General features: G+C 34.0%; 2 protein-coding genes across 2 annotated transcripts in view; one reads left to right on the forward strand and one right to left on the reverse strand.

Moving 5' to 3' along the window:
* The window catches only part of LOC142334652 (uncharacterized), a 153,182-nt gene that overhangs the window by 77,911 nt on the left and 50,626 nt on the right, over positions 1-24,645 (reverse strand). Inside the window, exons 9-11 of the mRNA XM_075382861.1 lie at positions 23,481-23,641; positions 19,549-19,651; positions 8,367-8,546 (exon numbers count right to left, since the gene is read on the reverse strand). Coding sequence (XP_075238976.1) covers positions 8,367-8,546; positions 19,549-19,651; positions 23,481-23,641 — 444 coding nt within the window. The remainder of the gene's footprint in view (positions 1-8,366; positions 8,547-19,548; positions 19,652-23,480; positions 23,642-24,645) is intronic.
* Positions 1-24,645, forward strand: part of LOC142334654 (heterogeneous nuclear ribonucleoprotein K-like) — a 335,604-nt gene that overhangs the window by 52,357 nt on the left and 258,602 nt on the right. The gene's annotated exons all lie outside the window — the stretch shown is intronic.

A 24,645-nucleotide genomic window follows, 5' to 3' on the forward strand; every position in this document is an offset into this window, starting at 1 on the left:
TATATTTACCGTCAGTTTCAAAGCTAGATTGAATAGTTGTGTAGCCAAGCATTCTGATTGATGAACCAATATATGTTTTTGAATCACAATTTGTATTTTGTAAATGCAAATTTTGTCCAAGGTTTACTAGAGCAAGGTATGTAAGATGGCTGATGATAGTGCAATTTGATCCTGGATCAATCATGAACTCTAAAGAAACTTCTAAACCACTAATATTTTTAATGTCTCCGGTGGCAAAGTGATATAAATTGAGGTAAATTCTTGACTTAGTACTACTTTCTTTAGTATTGTTCGGAGACTTCAAAAGTTTAAAGGAAAGAAGTCTGTTATAGCATTTACGTAACCATCGTCACCTTCAACGAAACTTATTTGATTTGGTTGTTGCTGAGTATTGTTAGGTTTTGATTGTCTTTGTTGTAGATTGTTAATTCTACTTGGTGTATAGAAGCTAGCACCTTGTGGCTGTTGCTGTTGTTGTGGTGATGGTAATTGTTGATCAAGATTTGGTTCATTATTTCTATATGTGTTTTGCTGAGGGAAGGTTTGTTCGTATGGTTGAGTGAATCTATTGCCATAACTGCTAAAGGATGTATTTTGTTGTTGATAGTTAGGCTTGTTGAACCTAGGATTTGAGTAGCCACCTCTTGGTTGATAGCCTTGGTTTCTAGGACCATTGAATCTTGCATTGCCTCGGTTATTGTTTCTATAGTCATTAGAGAATGTTATATTTGGCCTTCTTGGTTCAACTAGTTCCTTTCTCAATTTGTTAACACTATCATCTATCTGCTTCTCTGTGCATCTAGAGATGGAATGACCATTGCTTCTGCAATAATCACAGAATCTAGTACTGTTAGGTCTGCCTTTTATGTTTGGGTCTCTAGGCCTAGAAGTATCTATAGCTTTCACTTCGTTGCTTTTGAAAAGACTAGTTAAATCTTTAATTTTGCTCTCGAGTGTTTTAAGTTTATCTATTCCTGTAGCTCCACTAGACTCTGTTGTTACAGAAAATGTTAAGTCCTTTACGACTAAGTGATCAACAAACTGTGTCCAAGTTTTTGAAGGATTCTCAATGAGTTTCTCGGGCGCTTTGCGTTTTAAACCTTGTGATCTTAGTCCTCTTATAGCAAAATCTATTTATTTCTGACATCGTTGTCTTTGTTGGATTTCTTTCTCCCTTCTTATATTGTCATTACCTTCAATACTTGTTGGTATTTTTTCTGGCCAACCTTTATCAACTCCACTTTTTATTCTATGTAGATAGTTCTTTATTAATTCTCCTTCTTGCCTGAATGTGTTCTCAAACTCAAGTCTAAATCTAAATTGGTCTCTACCGTCTGTGAATCTTTTTATAAATTCATCTTTTAAAGTATTCCAATCTGTCGTATCTGTGACTTCACTTTCAAACCATTCTAGTGCTGTGTCAGTTAAAAGTGAGCCGAATAATGGTTGTTGCCTTTTATCATAGCTAGTTTGTGCAGCGGGTTCTGTAGACCTAGTTGCCAATTAAAAAAAGTATTTTGTTTTCTACAGAGTTCCAAAAAGTAGTGGCATCCTGACTAGGATCATTGCCTGAAAAAGATACAAGTGAAAGATTTGGATGTGTTATGGGAGTTTCAGGTGGGGGAATAACGGCAGGTGGAGGAGTACTACCACCAGGACTGGTCATTGTTTAAAGGACTGAAGATATTGTATTAAAACAGAGAAATACTTTAAGTCAAATTCAAATAGGAATTTAAGTGAGAAGCCCTTTGACTAGTTAAATTACACAAGTTAATTTAATGGCCTCTCTATAATAAGTGAACAAGTTAAATTTAGACAAGCTTCTCTGATAGTTTAAATGAACAAGTTAAATTGAAGTAGCCTCTCTGGGACCACCAATTATACTGCTGGTCCGTACATTAGATACTTAAACAACGGGGTTAATCGCGGGACCACATTTATAACTTGAGAGTTCAACCCCGAGTTCTACTCTTGGTATATAGTTAAGTAAAAAAGAAAGTTAAATGCAAATATGAATTAATAAGTTATGTTAAACAGCATCAAATATGAACCGAGCATGAAGGTATAGAATAGTTAAAGTTGTTGAGACTGAGATAGCACTAGATAGTACAGGTTGAATTATTCTTAGTTAACTTGTAACTTAGATAGAGTTTAAGAGATGTTAAAATATAACTTAGAGAAGTTAAGTTAAGCTTACCTGATTATCAAATTTGTGGTAAGTTAAAATTTTATGACTTAGAGAGTTCTTAGTTAAGAACAAGTCACAAAATCTTCTAAGTTAGAAAAATATCTCAAGTAAGTTGAGATTGAGCAAGGAAGCAATACGGGAGTATGATTTTAAATCAGAAGTTATCAGGGACCAAATTGTGCTGGTAGTTGAGTGTGCAAGCACCTTTTATACTTGCGGACACGTGGTTTTCTAGAATCCTATTGGATAGATATAACAGTGTCGACAGAGTTACCAAGGTTAACTTGGTGTTATCTGTGTGGCGTGACAATATCACGTCATGGTAGTTTTAGTTTGAGTTAGTGATCTTAAAATAGTAGCTTATTCAAACTACTTAGTATTTTGTTCACACGTTAAAATGGACTTTGTCCAAATCAGGTTTGTGCGTCACGCACTATAACGTAAATTCTCAAAATAGCACTAAGATTATCAAATAGTGTTACTGAGTGTAGCACACTTCAGTACACGGTGAACAGACAAAACAATCCCAGACAAAACAGTCCCAACTAAACATAGAGTTGAACATATGCCCATCAATTAACAGAGAAACAACTTAGTTTATTCATATTATTGCACTTCATTGAACAAATATCAAGCTAATTACAACTTAGTTTTAGCCAAAATATGTGTTTTGAAACAACTTTTTGGTATAATCCTCGTTCATATCAATTAAAAAAAAAACATTCAGAAAATTAACTCATAGATTATGGTTGTTAATTGTTTCTAGATTATTTTGCACAATTGTTTCGATATTTCAGGACATTTTTGTATAATTTTTTTGAAACCCGTTAGCTCTCAGGACAAACAAACCCAGAGTTGCCCTTATACGGGCCCAGATAGAATATGCAACAATGCCAATCATTTTATTACGTCCCAAACATGTTGAATCTGTTTTGGAGGTGATTGTGCATAACTTCTGATATAGAAAAATTTGTAATAGAGCAGAATGGCAAATACAGACATTAGCAATTAGTTATCCTGAAAATTTGAAACTAATTTTCATCACGCCATCTCGAAAATTTGAGAATGTTATTAGGATCCTTGTACCGTTCTACAAACTTTTAACCTTAACTTGCTGTTGTTCTCGCTAAATAAGTGTAATTTCACAACTGCTGCTCTGATTCTCGTTTAAAAATTATGTCCTGTCCTCTGGACAAGAATATACGCAAAACCATATAATTTACAAGGAGGCTCGGTAATGTGCGTACGCACATAATGTTCCGACCCCGCTCATCCACATTCTCGATTTAATTGACTACCAAATGACGAAGAGATAGACACTTTCAAAAACAACCAATGGAATACAATAATTCCACGCTAGAGGGCCAATGAAAGTCGTTGATAATATGACAACTAGTCAGGACAAAAATAAAAAAACAAAAAAACAAACATTATTTGCGACCAAAATTCGATGTCTAAAATGAAAAAAATCATAACAAAATCAAATTCGCATCAGAAAAACCTTAACAAAATAATTTGACCTATACTTCATCAGAAAAGATATGGGACCTGTCCTTAATGCGACTGGTTAACAGGTCGACAAAAAAGAATTCAAAAATACGTTTCTGTTTCTGAAAACAATTAATTTCACAGTTACTAATGTCATTCGATATCAACTGAAATCATAAAAAGTTCATTTATATCTCCATTGGAAGGATTTGAGACATCTCATTATCATTCTTCAAAACCACTGGGAACAACGAATGTTTTTATAAATTAAGAAGGAACCAAATCCTTTAAAATGTACAAACATGTAAAAATCACAAACAATTTAAGAAATCTCGCAGTACTATCAAAGCCGAGAAGCAAATGTTTGAAGCTAAAGCCGCTATAATGATTAAACTATAGTTCACTGGAAAAGGGTTGTGACCTGTGCATAGAGAGACTGAGCTATAAACCGACCAAAAACTAGTTAAAAAAATACGAAGCTCAAAAACCCAAATATTTTTTTGAAAACAAATATTTTCGGGTTATAACCAACTTAAGATTTCATTAAAAAGCAATAGATTAAGTTGCAACACCTCAGGAAGCCAATTTGGTCTATTAATAATGAAATTAAGTCACGATCCCACAAAATAACAACAAACACATAAAGAAGCCAAAACTTCCAGCAATGTTACAACATCACACTGGTCAAGGCACTACATTTTTAAGATTTCCTGATTACTTGCAAGAACTTTAAATCATCATTTATTACTCATTTTTACAATAACGACTCTTCCTTATAAAAGAACAACGCAGACAGAACATTAAAAAGAACAGTATAGAAATCTCGAGTATAGAAGTTTTTGTGAACATAAATGGTCAAAGCAATGAGTCCCAACGTATAACCAAGCACGAAAAAACATGTCTGAATCAGCAAAATGATTTATGAATTCTAATTAGTGAGATTGATTGACCTGATGACGAAATGGAAAGCAAAAAGGAGACAGTTTAAATAAAAATTTTTTTGCCAAGTTTAATTGGAAAGTCAATAAAACAAATAGCTAGAAACTGAAATCTTTAAAAAAGATTTGCGTTCAACGCCCTGGGAAAAAAATTTTAGAAATATCATTATCAGTTATATGGCGTGCAACAACCAAAAGAGAAACAAACTTAGTCAAAAACAAAAAAATCCACAAAATTTTGCGAGACTACCGTGTCTCAGCCGAAAAAGCATAAACTATACAACAAAAACCGTTAACATAACCAGATGCGCTTTTTTTAAACGTTGTGCATTTTTTTATATGATGCTTTCCTTCAATTTTTGTGAAAATGTGATAATTAGACAAAATGCAAAGTTATCTCGTAACATGTGCAATTATAAAAAAAGAAAATGCTTAGGATCAAAACAAAGAAAGCGTTAGTTCAATATAAAACCGTTACCATCTGTAAGTTATAACCCACAAACAATTGCTTTCCGTCTGTTTTTACTTTGTCTGTACTCGAAATCAGGAGAAATAATATAAAATAGTTGCAACGTTCAAAAAATCAGCGATATTTTCTTAGAATTGATATTTTCAAAGTCATAACAGACATTAGATAACTACTGAAAAAGTTGTCTGGGTTCATTGTACTTCCTGAACAGTTAACTGGCTAACTGGATCTGTGGTTGGTGACACTAAGTCCTTGGGTTTCAAAAAATAACAAACGAAAGCAAAATTCAGGATGTCCATAAAACTTTTACGAAAACAATTGGTTAGAGCCAAGAAAACCGTGAGCTAAAATCTGAAACCATAGTTTAATCGCGCTGGGTCTAGTTTATTGTAAATATTATCTCTAATTAATTGAGCCCTGATTTGAAAATTCCTGTCAGTATTTTGCATAAAAACATATACATAGCGGAAATATTTTGAAAAAAAAAGAAAAGGTCGCGTCCCATTAAAATCTAAAAACTTTTTATCGTAAGAATCCAAGTTGATATCAAGATCAGCGCCGATTCTGCTGCACGTCTGACAAAACACTCAATTGTTCCAATGGTTCCAACATAGATTAATTTCTAAAGAAAAGTTTTCAGTTTAACAAAAATGAATAACGCATTTTTTTTAATTATCGAGCTTTAATTTACAAAACATACAGACAAAAATATAATTCTAGAAGACTCTTAAAGCCAGCGGGAGGACAAAGGCTCTTTTTAGAGCTTTAATAGAATGTGACAGCAGCTTTAAGGTGTCTACTTCCAGCAAACTTAAAGCAAGTGGGCTAAAAGAACTAAACTTGATTTCATTTTTGACGAAAAATTAAGAATTTTGAAATATTTAGCGTTAATTGTTGCCAAAAATCTTGAATACAACAGTTCAGCAACCCTCCTCTATCAATGGAGAGGAAATTGATAAGACTACAGTTAACAATTTTAACATATTTTATCAAAATTGACAAAAAATTGGTCAAGAATACCGAAAATGTAAATAAAAACAGCTGAATTACCTCTAATATTCACAAAACTTTAAGCCTCGATAACTCCCTGTGAGAAGCGAAAATTCAAAATATCGTTTTAATTCCATATTCTACGCTGGAGGGGCCTTTTAATGACACAAATAACAACTCTACGATGATTATATCGATCGGCCAAAATTGTCTGGAAAAAAAAGTGGGTCGGAACAATAAAGTTTTGTAAGACTTAAAAACTGACGGTAGCTTGAGGTTAGCTTGATTTGTATAAGATTGATTTCAATTTTGTGATATCAGAAGGATTGACAATTTTTAAGCCAGATCGAGTAAAACACCATATTGTATATAACGTAAGCATTTTCCGACCTTGGCAAATAATTTTGGAAAAACCGTTCAACCGTACTTGAAGAATTTACGTCGTTGTATTGGAAAACTTAAGTTCTTTTCAGTGTGTTCTACTGACTTTTTTGGATCTTTCAGAACATCATTTAAAAAATTTTAAATTACATTTTTGCTTTCAACTAAGTGAGATTTTCTGCACAATTTTTCGATATCGAAATGGTTGTTAGAATAGAAATGGTTTCTATAAATCAATATACCATAGAAAAATAATATGTTTATCTATTTTTATTAAAGTTCAAAGTATTTGGACTGCATAGTGGGTTGAAATGGGCGTAGGAAAAAGTGAAAAAATTTTGCGATTTCTTTTTAAGTGAAACGCGTTCCATTTGAAGCTTTTTAAACTGCTATTCAATGTCCCTTCATCTTACTTGTTTACTATGCAAAAGCAAGAAATATGTTTTCTAGATATGCACTGAACACCCCACCAGCTACCCGGACTTGAGTTTCAGAGCATTTCAGCGCTGAATCAGCACTTTTCAAGTGTAAAAACTTAATTCAGTTCTGAAACATTGCATCTCCAGAATATTTTAAGTCTCTTATGTGCAGTTCTTCTTCATTATGATTATATTGAGTTCATGGAGTTAGTCCAGGCTAAACTTATCCTGTACAGTCTGAAAATTACTCGTACCCCAAAATTAAGTCTGAGCAGAGTAATGTCATACTTTTGTAGCTCATAACTGGCAATTACTATATTAGTATACACACTATTTATATATAAGCTAGTTTGTAGGCAATTACCACAAAACTCATTTAGTTTTGTGGTTACAACTTGCTACGCAAATTAAACGTTACAATCGCATATAAATCAAACCTTGTTGGCGGGAGTTAAGCCGAGCATATTATTTTTCATGCAGCAAATTTTACTCAAAAATCAAAACTGGCCCGTGTAAACTGGGACATTAACAGAGTACTGGGCATCCTAAAAACCAGAATGTCTCTACAATGATTCAGCAATGATTTGCTCTGCCACCAACCTCCGGGTAATTGGTTCCTACTTTGGCCCTTCTTCCCTCCGTAATAAATTGAAAATTGTTGAAGTTTTTGCCTAAATTTGAGGCCTAAGTGGATGAATTTAATGGCTTCGTATTTTATCTGGAGGTGTTTTTTAGTTTCACACTCGTTATTTTAATGAACTATTTTCTGTGTTTGCTCGCAATTTTTGTTTTCTTTGTTGGTCTCTTCCTTTATTGTTATCATCGTGTTGAAATTAAACCACAGTTGAATCTACTTAACTTGTTTATTTACATTACATGGTGCGATGATTATAATTTTCACAACATTTGTTTCCGAAAAAAAATATCTTAAATGTAAAAATATTCCAAAAAATTCTGTGTTTCCTATTATTGATTAGTTTCATTTGGCTTAATAAATAAAATCGAGAACGCATGTTAACGGTAATAGGCAAACAGCTAAGAAAACAAAGCTGTTTACCAATCTTTTCTTTCTGAGCAAAGAAAACAAGGAAAAATTCTCCAATAAATTTTGAAAATTTCGCTTTTTTGCGGCTTTGAGCAAATCATGACTACTGAGTACAAATCCTTTTTTACGTAATTCTTTGGTATTGTTTTATGAGCTCATCTGAATAATGATGGGTGTAAATTGATTCAGAACTTGATTTGTTGAACTATTTGTACATTTCTCGTTATTTCCGGTTTTTGCGTTTATTTATATGCTTTTACTTGGACAGATTCTTGTGATATTTCTGCTGTTTCTATTTCAGTTTTTGAACGACAATGTTGTGAATTTCTTTGGGTCTACATTGTGTTTTTCTTTGGGTCTACATTGTGTTTTTGTGGCGCTGTTCTCTGGGATAATGTGCTGTTTTTCCGAGAAGTAAACATATTAAGGTGCAAAAACGGGACTCTACCTGGGGTATATGATCCAGCTCCAATACCTCTGAAGTGTCTGGATTGGACATGACAAGGACCATCATCTCTTTGGCTATGATAAGCTCTCCGTTGAAATTGACCTCCGCGAAGATCTTTTGTTTCCATGAGTTGTCAACAAATGCTCCCGACTGTAGTTTGAAATCAAGCGACACAATAACCTAAACTTAAAAGGTGGTTTGCTTCTACAGCAAAATTAAATTCAATGAAATTGAAAAAATTGAATAAAAAAAAAACCGGATGACAGAGTTGACGCGGTAAAACCGCATAAAAAGAGAGAAAAATTGCTTCATTAGGAACTTTTTTATTGCTAACTGTAATTGCTTACCCCAAATGCTATCATGAAAGCAACATTTCATAAGCTTTTTGTGAGTCGATTAAACAAGAGTGTCGTCTGACACCTTGCCTATTTTATGCGGACATCATAAATAGCTAATTTAACTCACGGCAAATACGGCAAATTAAGCTCAGGAATAAGTTACATGGAAGAAAGATGTGGCTCCGGTCAATTCTCAGACTCTGGCAACGGAAACAATGCCTTCAAAATCAATTTTATTGACATACTGTTTACTATTTTTTAGTGAAGCAACTTTGATAAAGAAAAAAAAATTAGTGATCATTGTATTGTATTGCGTCAATTTGAAATCAACAGATGTGTTGAAAATTTTTACTGATTAGTAAGAAACAAGTAGAAAATGTATAACAAAGAAGTTTGCAGAAAAATCAATAAATATGAAAAAACTGAGTTCAATGAGAGATCACTTTGACTCTCACAGTGCAGAAGAAAAATACCTTCATCGCAAAAGCAACACAAAAGAGAACCAAGAACGACTGTGTTGTGCTTATTGACTGAGCTATTCGTCAATTGAGCCACACTAGTATATCTTTTACTCGAATTGAGCAATTGCGGTGCGATTGCCGAACATTAGAGATTTAAAAATAATTCCACTTTAGGAATTAGTTATTCGCTACGCGAATAGCTAATTTGCTCCAAAGCTTACTTTTGAAAAGCAGTTGACTAATTTGAATTGCAACTGATTTATTTGAGCACAAATGAGAAGAGTGAATTAAGATTTGAACAAAATTAAGACTAGGAGGAAGGTAACAAGATCATGAGTTATTCAAGCTCAAAAGAAGAAATCAGTTTTGTTTAAATGCAAGAATAGACAGTATCCTGTCTGGAAACTGAGCAAATAAAAAATGTTAAATGAAGATCAGATGACTGATGATAACAAATGAACTAAATGAACTGCCCTTGAAATTTGGAAAAACTAAATAAGAACTAGATACGGTAATGGACATTCTAATGACAAATATCCACTACGTATGATAGACTGGATAGATGTAAGAGTCTAAAATTTAAAATCATAAAAATTCAAGTTGATAAGTTAACTAATATAAAACAGCTAAAAAGACTTCTAAAGAAAAAGAAGAAAAAGCGCTGCAATATTTCGTGAATTATTTATTACTAAAAAAACTTTATTGCATCCCCAACAATTCTATCAAAAAGGAAATATTTCAGAAATTCTGTTGTACTTTGATCAATTAACCTGGTTGCCTAACACCCTGCATACCTTATATGAGACTTTAATATTAATTCCATGCTAAGTAAACGCTCAGCAAAACTAGTTCATTGAAAAACCCCACACAAATTAGCTCCTGAGCAATGATTTGATTCTGGTTAATTTTCACTGTGACTATAGACTATAGAGAAAATTCAGAACCATTTATTAACATATTTAGGCAAATGGTTAGGAAAACAGAAGACAAAGTTGCAAACTACGTCTGACACAGAAGCAAAAAATTCAAAATTCAAAACAGAAAAAACTTTAAAATTGTGAAAAAAAAAATTGCTAGAAACTATTCGGAAGACAACGAGACGGGCTTTAAGATTTTGGTTCAAAATTCAATGATTTACAACAATTTTCTGTATATGCTACGTGGTAAAATAGCAGAATTATTTGTCTTATTTATCTAAGTTTTGATTGCGGGGAACAAATTAGTCATAGCCTGCAGTTTGCCGGTTTAGCTGAAAAGTTGAAATTTGTGCCGTACAAGTAAGTTAGAACCAGATACAGAAACAAATTGAAAAAGTGCATCGAAGCCGCTCAATAATCTATAAAAAAACTTTGCATTTTGTTTTTAAAGTTATATAATAGTAAAATATTAAATCGAAATATGAAGTTTGAACAGTTTCAAAATATTTTTACTCGGAATTATCCAATTGCTGTACCGCCTCAAGTACCGACATCTCCCTCTCAGTTGGTAGATTGGGCTTACGGTCAACTGACCAAATCTCGTTAGGATTTATTGGAGAGACTACACAAAAAATGTTGCGTCGGAAACAGGGAGTTCAGTTGAATAACCATGCGTATCCTGTATATCCTGAATAGAGGATTGCGTTTGCTGGTCAGATGTCTTCCTTTGCTTCTTTAATTGCCTTTTACTTCGTCTAACAGATGATGTATCTGAGTCGGACATATCATTCACTTGAATTGAGCGCTTTTTCTTTCTCAAAACAGGCATTAATTGCGGCGCGGATGGGCCTGTCGTAGGTGGTTGTGTCAATGGAGCAGCAAAAAAATTGTGTGTTAAATCCGGTTGATTTTGGAACTCTTCGTCATGTTGTGGACTCCTTTTGAGAATTTTCATTTTCAGAGCTCTGGCTACGTTATATGAGGTGGATATACATGATCGTCCTGATGATATAACATCTATGTCATCGGGCTGTGTTCGAGAGCGTTTGATCCTTTTACTCCCAAGATTCAATCTCAAGAGATCTTTTTTGTGGTTGTCAATCTTTTGTTCCAAAGTCTTTTCATGAATCTTTTTAGGTCTCCTATCAATATACTGACCCAAATCCATGTCGTATTCATGCTTCGTGCCAAATTTCCCAATATCCGAGTCGTGGACGCAAACTTCGGATTTTTTGGCTCCTTTATGGCACTGGTGGTTGGACTGATTGTCCAACCATGCTCCCGGAGCCAAAACTTCATAAAAGCCGTCCAAATTCTTCTTTTGACGGTATACGGCGAGAATTTTTTGGACTATTTTTATTTGGATGCTGCGTTCGTTGCGTGAAATTGGTCAAGAAATACCCTCTGATAACAGCATTCTAGCTTCCTCGTCCTTCAACTTCTGTTACTCTTCATGAGCACGGGCATTTGCTGCGCAGATTGAGCGCTCCATTTCAACATCGGAGCACATTCTGGTATCCGCGCACTGCTCATCTGTAAGGTACAATGGGATTGTATCGTCGTCTAAACACTGGTTAATTATCTTTTTTCAATATAATTTTTTGTTATTTGATTTCGTTGTAATATTAGAGATTGGTTTATTACATTCTCTGCCTAAAAATGTATTTTAAATATTGTGATATTTGTTGTTTTTTGTTTAGTTATTCCTAGACTTTGAATAATTGCATGTATTGCATGTTCGAGATAATTTTTTTTAAATGTGCTTTCATGCATGATATTTGTCGCTTAATAGAAAGACGTTCTACAAATCCTATTGCTGTATGACCGTTTGCGGGTGCATTTATTGGTTCAATATTATTTTCAATACAAAAAAATTCAAACTTTTTGCCTGTTTAGCATCTGGCTTGATCTAATCTAATTGTCTAGGTACTCCATGATTGTATAAGAATGAGTTTAGTAATTTAAGTACGTTTGCGCTAGAAGCGTTAGTTACCATTTCTATTGTACTGTGTTTTCAGTAGCGATCAATGTTTTCTAAGAAAAATTGTTCTATTATCTTTTCTTTTAATGGTAGGCCCACCAAAGTTTATTTGATTTTCGTCATTCGGTTCAATACAATACGCCAATACGCGTAATCACCTTTTTTTTTACCAATTTCCGAGCAAGTTTTGCACTCACTAGCCTTAGCTAGCATATCGCGGTTTATATAAGGCCACCATATCTCTTGAGCCAGAGAAATCACAGTGGGACTTCCTGGGTATGTGGAGTGGACATCCTCCAGTACGGCATACTTAATAGCCTTAGGAATGGCTATTTGTTCGTCTATGCACAAACATCCGTGTTCGACGCATATAACGCACCAGTAGGAGTAAATGTAAGGACTGATATCCTTAAGTCGTTCCTGGTCATTTCGGTTGACGCAGTCTCTAGCTTCCTTCAGAATGGCGTCTTTTCCTTTGAGTATGGCCATTAGCTTCTTACTGAGAAAGTGGTTAACTGTATCTTTTGGTACGGAGATCATCTGCAGTGTCCACTGCGGTTGTAGAGAGTGTTGTCTCGGTAATAGAAGATTTATTAGTTCCTGGCGTTGTATTTGTAGGCGAGTTGTCCGAGAAGGTTACTCGGGCTTTGGTAGGGGTGGATTTACTGGATTTTCCTCTTGGAAATTTTGAGATAAAATTGCTTCAGTTATTTTCTGAGCGTTTAATTATAGAGTTATGCTGGGCAAAAAGTGAGGTATTATTGGGTGCGTCGTAATTTTAGTTGGAATTTCTTGTTTTCGCGCTTAATTTAGAGAATTGTTGGTAATTATTTGAGTTGGTATCATATATGGGACTTATGGGGTTTAATTATTCAGATTGTTCACTTTCCCTACTGTCTGACTTTTGCAATGTAGATGCAGCAAATTTGTTATTGTAATGTGATTTATGTTATGCTAGAAAATTTAATGCAAATTGTGGTTGAGAATGTGTGAAAGGAATTTGAGAGGCGATTGACGTTTTTAAAATTGGATTATTAGATTTATTTAGTAGTGTAAATTGCGATGCAAGTGACAAAGAAGTGTCATGAATTGGTGAATGCGATGCAGTTGCCATTTTCTGAATTTGGGAATTGTCGTTAATTATACTAGGAGCTTGCGGTGCAATTGACCTTGCCGAATTTAGTGTGGGTGAATTTGACTTTAAAAGGCTATTTAATTATGTAATGTCTGTGGTTTATCTTCGATAAGGTGTTTAAAAGAATTCAAGATTTTATATAATGTTGCTATCACAGAGCGTTCATCGTAAGATGAAATTTTCTTAGCTTTGGAAAAAGGGTTTGGACAGATGTAATCTACTAGGCCCATTTTCGCTCCGGGCATGTGTTCAATAGCAAAATTAAAAGGAATTAAGCAGTCGATTTAGGTAGAGTGACGACTATTGTACGATTTATTTGAACAATTTTCCTTGAGAAAAGATAATAAGGCTCTATGGTCAGTTAATACTGTGAAATTTTTTCCGTAGAGAGAGTATTTGAAGTAGTCAATTGACCAAACAAGTCCCAGTAAATCTAAATCATTGACACTGTCACGTTCTTCTGTAGAGTTGAGAAACTTTGATGCAAATGCTATTGGCTTCCACGCATCAGAAGTGTTTTGCTCAAGTGATGCATCAGGTCCGTAACGTGAGGCATCGCACTTAACTTGAACGTCCTATTTGCGATTATAATGGCAATTTTCAGTGCTTGTAGCAATTTTTTCTTTTATGACGTTGTAATGTTTGGTGTGTATTTCTGTCCAAAGACAATTAGTTGATTTTTTAAGAAGTGGCCTAAGAGCTTGGAAAAATTGTGCCAAACTTGGTATAGATTTACTTATGAAATTTACTGAGCCGGGGAATGATCTTAAACCTTTGATTGTTGTTGGTGGTGGTATTGCTAAAATAGCCGCAGATTTAATTTCTATTGATGAAATACCTGTTTGGGTAAATCTGTACCTAAGCCAATCAATTTCTCTCTTAGCAAAATGACATTTTTGAGTTTATATCCTTATCTAATTTTTTGAGACATTTGATGACATAAGTGATGTGATCAGATTAAGATTGAGTACTGACTATTAATAATATCACATAAATTAATATGTGTTTTGAAGGCATGCAAGTGTGTACTCCAATTACAGCATCACAAGAGACTGCTGTCACATACTTATCGATAGCACTATCATAGTTAGAGTTGTAGATTTGATCGTAAAGTTGTTGGTAACTAATTATCGTAAAGTTGTTGGTAACTATCATAGTTAGAGTTGTAGATTTGATCGTAAAGTTGTTGGTAACTAATTATCTAGCTAACAGATTCCTCGTCATCTCTTTGGATGGTGGTTTTGTCAATCTGGCTGACTTTCGTTTGTTGGGATTGCAACAATTTGCGCTGTTGCTTCTTGGGTTCGCAAAATTTTTCGGCGAAATGACCCATAATCCCGCATTTGTTACATTTCTTGCCTTTGCAGGGCAAATTTGACAATGATTGTGACCCCAATGTTGGCCCTAATTAGTGCAAACAATGGTGTATTGATAGTTCGGAGGAATGGTTTGGTAGAGAGTAAAGTCTTTTTGTTGCTGTTGGTAGTTCGTGGTGCGATAGCATCCTTGGAATTTGTTAACAATATTTACTGAATGAGCCTTTGTTTTAAGATTTTGGTTAATCTTCTGCTCACTGAGCGTTTGCTTTAAGAATTTGGTTAAACTTCTGCTGACTGAGCGTTTGTATTAAGATTTTGTTTAATTTTGTGCTTATTTTGAGCCCCCATCTCCATATGGATTGCAATTTCGAGTGCTTTGGTTGGTGACACAGTTTTTTTGAGAAGTTCTTTGAGGAGTGTCGTAGTCCAACATGTTGAGAATAAAGGTGTCTCGAATTAATGTTGTTTCTTCATTTCCCAGGCTATAATTTTCTGATTGTTCAATGATTCGTTGCAATTTTCCACCGATTCCTATTTTTATTGTTTTGAGGAGAAGAAGACAAAACGGTCATAATTTATGTTCCCAGTTTTTATGAACAAGTCTTCTGTCACAGGCCAAAGTTCTTTCATTGACTCTTTTATATGAGAAAGTGCGGATGTTTGCTCTTGAAAACTCTTCGGCCTTCAGTCCCAATAGAGAGATAGAGATGAAATGATGCTTTCTGCTCACAATGTTCCCAAGGTTTATCGCCAGACAAAATACCGGTCTCATCAATTTTCTTTTTCTCATCAAAATTCGTGTCCAATTGCCGGGATGTGATTCTCCACTGTTTCCATATATGCAAGTTGTGCTGGGTGTGTGACCGTTGTGTGTATTCCATTGATTAGTATCTCCAATTGTATCCCCTCTTTGAAAAACAATACCAATTTCCATTCTTGCGTCCATTTGTCCAACGAAAGAGCTGGTCTGATGTTTGGTTTCTCCCAGAAAGCGTCGATATGGAGGGGAGTCTCACGAGAGTCAACTGCTGATTGGGCCAATTTGTGCTGTGCTTATTGACGTAGCTACTCGTCAATTGAGCCACATTTGTTTATCTTTTATTGGAATTGTGCAATTGCGGTGCGATTGCCAAACATTAGAGATTGAAAATTTATTCCACTTTAGGAACTGGTTATTCGCAACGCGAATGGCTAATTTGCTCCAAAGCTTACTTTTCAAAAGCAATTAATAATTTGAATTGCATCTGATTTATTTGAGCACAAATGCGATGAGTGAATTAGGATTTAAACAAAATTAAGACTAGGAAAAATGTAACAAGATCATGAGTTTTTCAAGCTTGAATGAGGAAATCAGTTTTGTTTAAACATGAACAGACATTATCTTGTCTGACGCTGCACAAATGTTAGGTGAAGATCAGATGGCTGATGATAATATAAGAACTAAATGAACTGCCCCTGAAACTTGGGCAAAGCTAAATAAGAATTAAACTCGGTAAGGGATATTCTAATGACAAAGATCCAGTCCGTATGACAGACTGGATAGATATATGATTCAAAAATTTAAAATCATAAAAATTTAAGTTGATAAGTTAACTGATAGAACGTCGGCTCAAAAGACTTATTAAGAAAAAGAAGACAAAGGGCTGCAATGTTTCGTGAAATATTTAATACTCAAAAAATTTTATTGCATCCCCAACAATTCTATCAAAACGGAAACATTTCAGAAACTCTGTTGTACATTGATCAATTAACCTGGTTGCCTAACACCCCGCAAACTTTAGATGAGACTTTAATATTAATTCCATGCTAAGTAAACGCTCAGCAAAAACTAGTTCATTGAAAGGCCCCACACAAATTAGCTCCTGAGGAATGATTTGAATCTGGTTACTTTTTCTCTCTGACTATAGACAAAATTCTGAACCATTTAGTAATATAATTAGGTATTTAGTTAGGAAAACAGAGAACAAAAGTGCAAGCTATGTCTGACACAGAAGAAGCTAAAAACTCAAAAATCAAAATAAGAAAAACTTTAAATTGTGAAAAAAAAGTTGCTAGAAACTGTACGGAAGACAATGAGATGGGCTTGGAGATTTCAGTTGAAATTCAATGAGTTACAACAATTTTTTGTATATGCTACCTGGTAAAATAGCAGAATTATCTATCTAATCACAACAACCTGTTATAACGAACAAGAAAACTATATGTTTTTCACAAAAGTTTATGGAGAAAAAATTGTATGAGCAATCTGTTGAGGATTCATAAAATAGTGCAAAAGATTACTTAAATTTGTATAAACTTTTATTTTAAAACAATATCACAATTTTTTGCCTGTTGCGACCATTTTTTGAAAATTGGAAAGGGTAGTGTTTTTGAATCACATGAACATAAACTCAATAAAACTCCCTTGCAGCTCGATGCTGTGAACTATACTAAAACGTTGCACACATTATTTGTAAAAATCTTCAGACAGAAATACACAGATAATTTAAAAAAATACTTTAGAACTTTTTTTGTTCTGATCAGATCTGAAAAACAAAGATGCAATAGCAGTTCTTATTAAAAAAATGAAAAACGATAACAAAATTCAAAGAGTACTGTTATAATTTTCAGCTGTCCATTCAGTAAAGTATATCAAAAAATCAAAGTTTTGCTTGCGGGGGACAAATTAACCATAGCCTGCAGTTTGCCAATTTAGCTGCAAAATTGAATTGTGTGCCGTAGAGGTCAGATAGAAACAAATACAGAAATAAGTTGAAAAAGTGATCGAAGCCGCTCAAAATTCTATGTAAAAATAAATCTGCATTTTATATTTAAGATTTGTTTAGAAGTGGAAGCAATTTTTAGGGACTCTTCTTCACATGTGACATTCTCTGACCTTAAACTAATTGAGAAGAAACTTATGTTTTAAAGTGCAAAAGCCAAATCTTGTAATGATGAAGATAAAGTGAAAATTTTCTGTGAGAAGAAATCGAAGAACAGAGTGGGCTAACATTTATCATCAACCTGCTCAACTTGAAAATTAAGAACTCTCCAACTTACTCTGCAACTCAACAGATATATCTGGTAAAATAAAATATTATTACGAGAAGTTTTTTAGAAAAAGATCTCTGTTTTATTAAAAATTTTATTAAAATTTTGGTTAATCAAAGAGTTTTTCATGCAAATAATCAGCAATTAGTTATCTTTTTTTATGACATCACCGAGATAATAAATTCAATGCGTTTTAAAAAAAGAATTGTTCAGAAAAAGACAAAGCAAACAGATAACAACTGAAAGCCATGCAAATTAATCTAAGACCTAGCCCTAAGGATCTCCAAACTTACTATGAGTACTTTCAATTTTCAAGATCACATATAAATATCTTAAAAGCAATTTCTACATGCTCAAAATTGCTCTATAATTGCACTCCACTAACTTTGAAATTGCAAAAGAAATCTATGAAAAATAGAAAATGCCCTAGAACCATAAAATTAAGACAGAACAACAGAAACAAAATAGATCATGGCAAAAACTCATCACAGATAATTGCTAAAAAAATTAAAAAAAACCAACTACAAAAATCTCATAAATATATATATATATATATATATATATATATATATATATATATTGTAAAAAATAGGAAGGTATGTTTATAGTATTGTGAAATGAAAAAAACCAAATCAATTTAAAGAATAAAGATTGGTTTTTCAGTTAGCTACTTTGCTATTTTTGTCTCAGAACGAAAAAATTTGAACAAGTTTTGAGGACAAATTTTAACTGAATAGTTTTTCAGATTTGTCATATTTGTTGTTAAATTTGCCGTTTTAAAAAGATTTCATGGAACCTGAATCATTTAGAGCAAAAACCCCTTGACTTTGACTGTAACGAAAATTAGAGTTCTGACGATGAACAAAAAGGCTCATTCCATTAAATAAAAAATCGAAAAAAGAAAAGTTAGACGAAAGCTCCACAAAATGGGTTTTGCATAAGTAAAACGTATACAGAAGTATATTTCCCGTTTCAAACTGAAAAAAAGCGACGCCCGTTTTTAAAAAACCGTTACTATATACCTTGGTTACAATAAACAATGAAGCCCCTTCAAAGAACCAAAGAAATTATTAAAAATGCCAAAAAAAAAAATTAAAAAATGTTGAGAAATTGAGAATGATTTTGCGCTCAAAATACATTACTTGGCTCTCAAAACCACTGCATTGCCAATTGCGGAGCGTAATATCTTATTGCAGAAGTGATAAAAAATTGCTGAAAAATCTAGCAACAGGCAAAAGAAATGAGCCAAATCGATTAAAAAAACGGCTATAAACGGTTAGCTATATGCATAATTCTGTCGAAAAAACTTTCAAAATTTAAAAGTATCATTCAAAGCAACGCATTAACAAAATATGTCTCTCGCTCAACAAATATTAGTTCATATGGCACTTTTACTGGCTTTCGTTCATAGGTCAATAAGTCGCCTGAACAAATAGTACTTCTGGTAAAAAGAAATCTCGAGAAAACCCTTGCTCCTTTTCGAGTTGTAAAAAACCACGAGCACCGCAACATGATTACTCTCAGCTTACAGCGTTGAGGCTGTAAACGCTATTGATTCTCATCAAATAGGTAGGAATTAGATTTCAAACTTCATTACAGTAACGTTCCGAGTGCCCCAATTATTAATTCTCAGGCAGCTTTCATGCCTCCCGTGTATATTCCCCTAAATCTCATTTGCCCGTTTATGGTAATGTTTTCGTAATTTGGTTAATTTGTGCTGAAAGAGCCTTGAAATAACGTAAAATCTGGGCTGAAATTGCAATGAAAAATTCAAACGCGGCATCAGGATAAGTGCTTGAAGTTAAGTGATAAATGATGAGTGATTACAAATTAAGCTCATCTGAGCGGGGCTTGTGTCATTATATATGGTGACCCCTTGAACCCATCTAAGACCCCCGGTAATATACTGGAGACCGACCAGGCCACATAACCGTGTTCAGAGTAGTTTGAACAATTGAAACAGAAAATAGAAAATAATACAGGAGGTCGAGATATCCTCACTTGGCTGTCAGTGGTGTCGTTTGTGTTTAGTGGCATGTATGAGATAGAGCCCAGGTCCATAACTGCCTTGTACCGCACAAGATGGTAGTGTCGAGTGGTCGTGCTAAATGAACAACACATTCTGTATTTGAAGGAGAATAACATTTGACTAAAGTTACCTACACAGCCTATCTTGACGTTTAGGCCACAGTAAAAACTTTACAAAAAAGAACATTGTTAATTTCCTCTGGTACACATAAGTATAAAAAGCAAATGGTAAAAGAGGCAATGTAAAGTTAAGAATATAACATTATGTAAAATTATAAAATCATTAAATTACTTAAACTTAAAATTTGACCTTACATTATTAAAAAATGGCCTAAAATGCGAGCATAAAATGTTCTCATAATTTTATATGTACATCATGAAGATTAAAAAATAAAATTAAAATTTAATGCTCTCAATGTCATCTTTTATATCAGTTACTTTTGGGTCCTTCAAAAATTCTTTCCAAAAATATTCTTTCAGTTCTTTTTTTAAGGAAGCTTTCGATGCTGTTTTCAGTCTAATATTAGAAGGCAGACTATTATAAATTGGAATGGCTTGTTCAATAAAAGAATCAGTTAAAAACTGTTCTTTCTTATATCGAACGTTACTTTTTTTGGCCTGTCATGTTATTTTATTCTCATGTTGGAGAAAGGTTCAATTTTTTATGCTTGAAGATCGTTGCTGAGTAAGCGAAAAAAAATACTTTGAGCAATGGTATTTCAAGAGAAAAAAAACTTGTAGTATTTTGTTGCGAAGTTTGAGATCTGTAGACCGACCGCATTTTCTCCTATTAAAAATGGATTTTATTCACCAATTCAGTTGTTTTTCTAAAGTTGTGAGTAATGACTTTAGCAGCCCTATCAGAATTAGAGCGGAATAATGTAGATGACTTATTACTATTGCATTAAGTAATAAGACTTTCGTTTTCTCTGGTAAACTTTTACTTAGCGTTTTCAAAACTTTTATTCCACAAGCCATTCTCTGAAGAATCTTTTTCACTTCTCCATCAAATTTTAGTTTGCTATCAATAATTAAGCCAAGACACTTCACACTATTTGATTCTGCTATTCTTTCATTGTCGACATTCAGAACAGAATTTGTTAAGCTCTTCCTGGTGCTGAACACAATATATTTGGTATTTTTGAAGGACCAACTGGTTTACTTGTATTCAATGAATCTATGAGCACATTTGTTTCGTTGTTTGTTATATATCGGAACTTGAAACACTTTCTCGGAGCAGTTTTAGGAGGAATGTTGTTTGTTTGTTGCAAGCCAATGAACTCTCCTAGAGTGGAAAATCTGTAATTTAGAAGAGTTGCAATTTCCTTGGGCTTTGTTGTCTTATCACCAAAACTGTTTAATAAAGATGGAATTCTTGCTTGAGTCTTTTCTTCATTACAAAGATTTTGAATAAATTTCCATTTGGCTTTTTCACCGTGTAACTCTTGAAAGAAACTTGAAAGAAGTTGTTTTTCTTTTTGACGAATTAAATTGTTTTTAGTTTCATCATCGCTACTTCTCGAAAACTGTCTTTTTGCTTCCTCGCATAACCATTTTTCTTGAAGCAAAAATTTTGATTTATCTGTTCTAATATAACAGGCTTTAATTGGAGCATGTAGTGCTAATGCTCTTTCAATAATTCTTTGAAATTCTAATAACATCATATCTCCTGTCACTGCACCGTAAAACTGTCTCCAGTCTGAATTTTCAATAAAATTTTGGAATGCTATGGCTGAATAGTTTTTTTTTGTCAAAAAATTTTTTCTTTGTTGTTTTTGATTATAGCATCACAAAAAAAGTATGCGCTGAATCCGGTTATGTTAGACGTTGTTTTGATCTAGGGACCTCAACCCATGGATAGTTTGCAGTTTGAAACCGTGAAGGCTGTTCCCAGATATGCAAAACTCTTGATCAGTGGGTAGACTTTAGTGGAGGATAGTCTGATCAGACGTTGATTCCATTTCTCGAAAGAATGATGGCGGTATCACATGGAACAAGATTTGACTATAGTTTCTGTTTTTAGAAGCAGGCTGATTTAATACTCTGTTTACATTTACATTAAGCTTATACCGTACTACTTTTAACATTTCACTGCTCTCTAAACATAGTGGGTCAAGATCCACTGCTTCATATTCATATGGTTACAGCCAAATGGGCCACATAACATCAAATTGAACGTTTTTATAAAGTGTAAACTGATATCTCACCATAATTTACCAAGATCCATGAACTCGGTTTTCATAGCATTCATAATCATAATTGGACCGTTTGGTGTCTTATTTCTACATCAGGGTAATCAAAGTTATGTTTATGTTAAAAATTCCCCTGAACCTAGGAAAATGCACCATTCTAACCCTCTGTCCAGAAAAATCAAGCCTTGGATCCCTTCTGCCAAGCGCAATTCGAAGTCTTGCGTCTTGTCTCTGCCAAAAGATCGCCAAGTCTTGGGCCTACTCTTCACAGAGGGACCCAAGACTTGGCCTTTCTCTTGGCAGAGAGACCCAAGATTTGGGACTTCTTTGGGCAGAGACCCCAAAGACTTGATTTTTTTGAATTTGACCTGATCAGAACCTGAATCAGGCTGGGACTTTCTCTGTTTTTTTTCTGAATTAGGCCTGATTGTCTCTGTAGACATGGTACGGGTAGGGAGTTACAAAAACTTTGAAAATGAAAACTCTTGTTAGATTTTGTTTGAATTAAGTTATAATGTAAATGTTCTCGGCAACGGTCAACAGATAAGTTGTTTTTGCAAAATTTTTACAAGATAAGATGTCATCTTGTAAACTATCGAATAAACTTGAAAAGGGAGAGACGCCTTTATGTTTAGATTAGTCAGTTTTGCGAGCAAGGTTATTGAGTATAACATTTACTTATCATGATTGTAGTAAACGCAGCAAGTTATATTATGAAATTCTTTCGATTTCAGTTTGTAGAGATTCTGCGTTCGTTTACATAAGCTTGTCTTCTGTATGTCTGCGAATCTTTTCCGCCAGCCCCCCCCCCCCCCCCACCCAGTACTAAAGACACCCTCCAAAAACTAGTGTTTTGCTCCATTATGAATGCGTTATTTGTTTTCATAATATTTTTCCTGGTATAATACAACCAAAACGGTTTATGTAACAATTTTCACAAAAATTATAGTAGTACACCTCCTTACAAAGCTCCTTATTTTTTACATTATATGCTGTGACTTATTGCTATGCCCATATTATTTTCAAACCTCCGTTTTACTAGTATTTTTAAAGACCTATTCACAAGTATGCATACGTAATAACTCAACAAGGAGAGTCATTGCTGAAAATGAGACATCAAAAATAAAAACTATTAGGAAGATAACTTGGGATTAGAGGGGTGTCTTCTTATCGATTTAATGTTACTCAATAAATATTTATTATTATGGGCCGCATTTAATAAAGGTATCTCCCAATGATTAAATGAGAAGGCTAGTAGGGAAATTTTGAACATCCTATTGAGTGGGATATAATTTTCTTGTCATGTTGATCTGGGCTCCATTGAAGACTTGTACACGAGCAATACCTCCAATTTGCATGAACGCAGATATACTAGTTGCTTTACCTAAAATTTTTGAAATTAATTGCTTGCGCGTGATTAACCAATATTTTGCTGACTGATCAAAGATCTTGAGGTTATAGCGTAAGTTCAGTAACCATACCCAGGTTACTGTCCCAGATCAAAATCATCGTTGGACAAATAATGTTCGAATCGTCCTAACACTTGAAATTGCAGTAGATATTAGAATAACAAGTTGGTCCCCATAAACAAAGTCGAAACAATGGCTTCGTAAAAATTTGATCAAACGTCGGTTTATCTTTTAAAGCCTTAGATAGTAATTTTTGATTGAAGAAAAGTTGTAAAGAACTCAGAGGTGTAAATTAATATCGTACTTGTGATACTTAGCGGACATTTTTGCTCTGAGATGTTGCAGTGTTGGCATGTTGTCACCCACGTGTGTGATAGACACTCGTTCCAATTGAAGGGCAGATTCCGAGTCTGAGGAGGAGTTCACGCCACAACCACTACCACTTGCATCAAATTCAAAACTCACCTGGGGAAGATCAACAATCCTGATTCAAAGTTTTTAGGGAGCAATTATATTGAAAATTATTTGAATTCATGTTTTAACCTTTGATCAATCTCGCGGATGTTGTCGATATTTAAGAAATAAAAAATAATTACTTCAAGTGATTTTTGAGATATCTGGGAAAGGAAAAATAGTTCACTCACAGTACTTATGATCCAAGAGTAATTTGCACCCCATATTTAACAAATCTTTACTCCAAGTTTTTTCCAAAGCTTCGGTCAACGGTAAATTCAACGCAAAAATATGTAATGTCTACGGTAATTTTAACGTTAAATTATGTAAAATCTACGATTTTTTCAACGAGAAATTATGTAAGATCTAAGCTTTGGAGCACAAATTAGTAAAGTTCAACGCAAAATCATGTTAGACAAACGCTAAATTCAAGTTATGTAAGATGGGCGCTCAAGCGTAGATTTTACATAAATTCAACGCATTCACCGCCAATAATACATAATTTTGCGTTTTTTAACCGTTGACACTTAGGTCCAGGGTCGAATAGCGGTGATTTATTTTTTTCACCGCGTTCACCGCATTCACCGCAATTCTTACATTAATTTGCCGCAAAGGTCTATGTGGTTATTTTTTGTAAGAAATGCGGTGAAAAGCGGTGAATTATTTTTTTTTCACCGCATTCACCGCAATCGCCGCATTTCTTACAAAAATTTACCAAATTCACCGCATTTGCTACAAAAATTCGCCCAAAGACCTCGACCCGGGAAATGGCGAGTCGTAATTTTCAGAAAACTTGAAAATGGATTCTCTGGCCAATTGAGAGTACATCGCAATGGGGTTTAAAAAATGATAACAACTTACATTGAATGAGCTTTGATCTAATTTTTTCTGCAAGTGACTAACGTGATTGTTTCCTGAAAGGTTGAGAAAATTCTTGACATACTCATTGATCTGATCTTCTCATTTCTCTATTGGGAGTTTCAATGTATTGTATCCAATCAACATCATATAGGTAT

This window comes from Convolutriloba macropyga, chromosome 2 (genome assembly GCF_964194025.1).
Source record: "Convolutriloba macropyga chromosome 2, txConMacr16.3, whole genome shotgun sequence".
Lineage (NCBI taxonomy): Eukaryota > Metazoa > Xenacoelomorpha > Acoela > Convolutidae > Convolutriloba > Convolutriloba macropyga.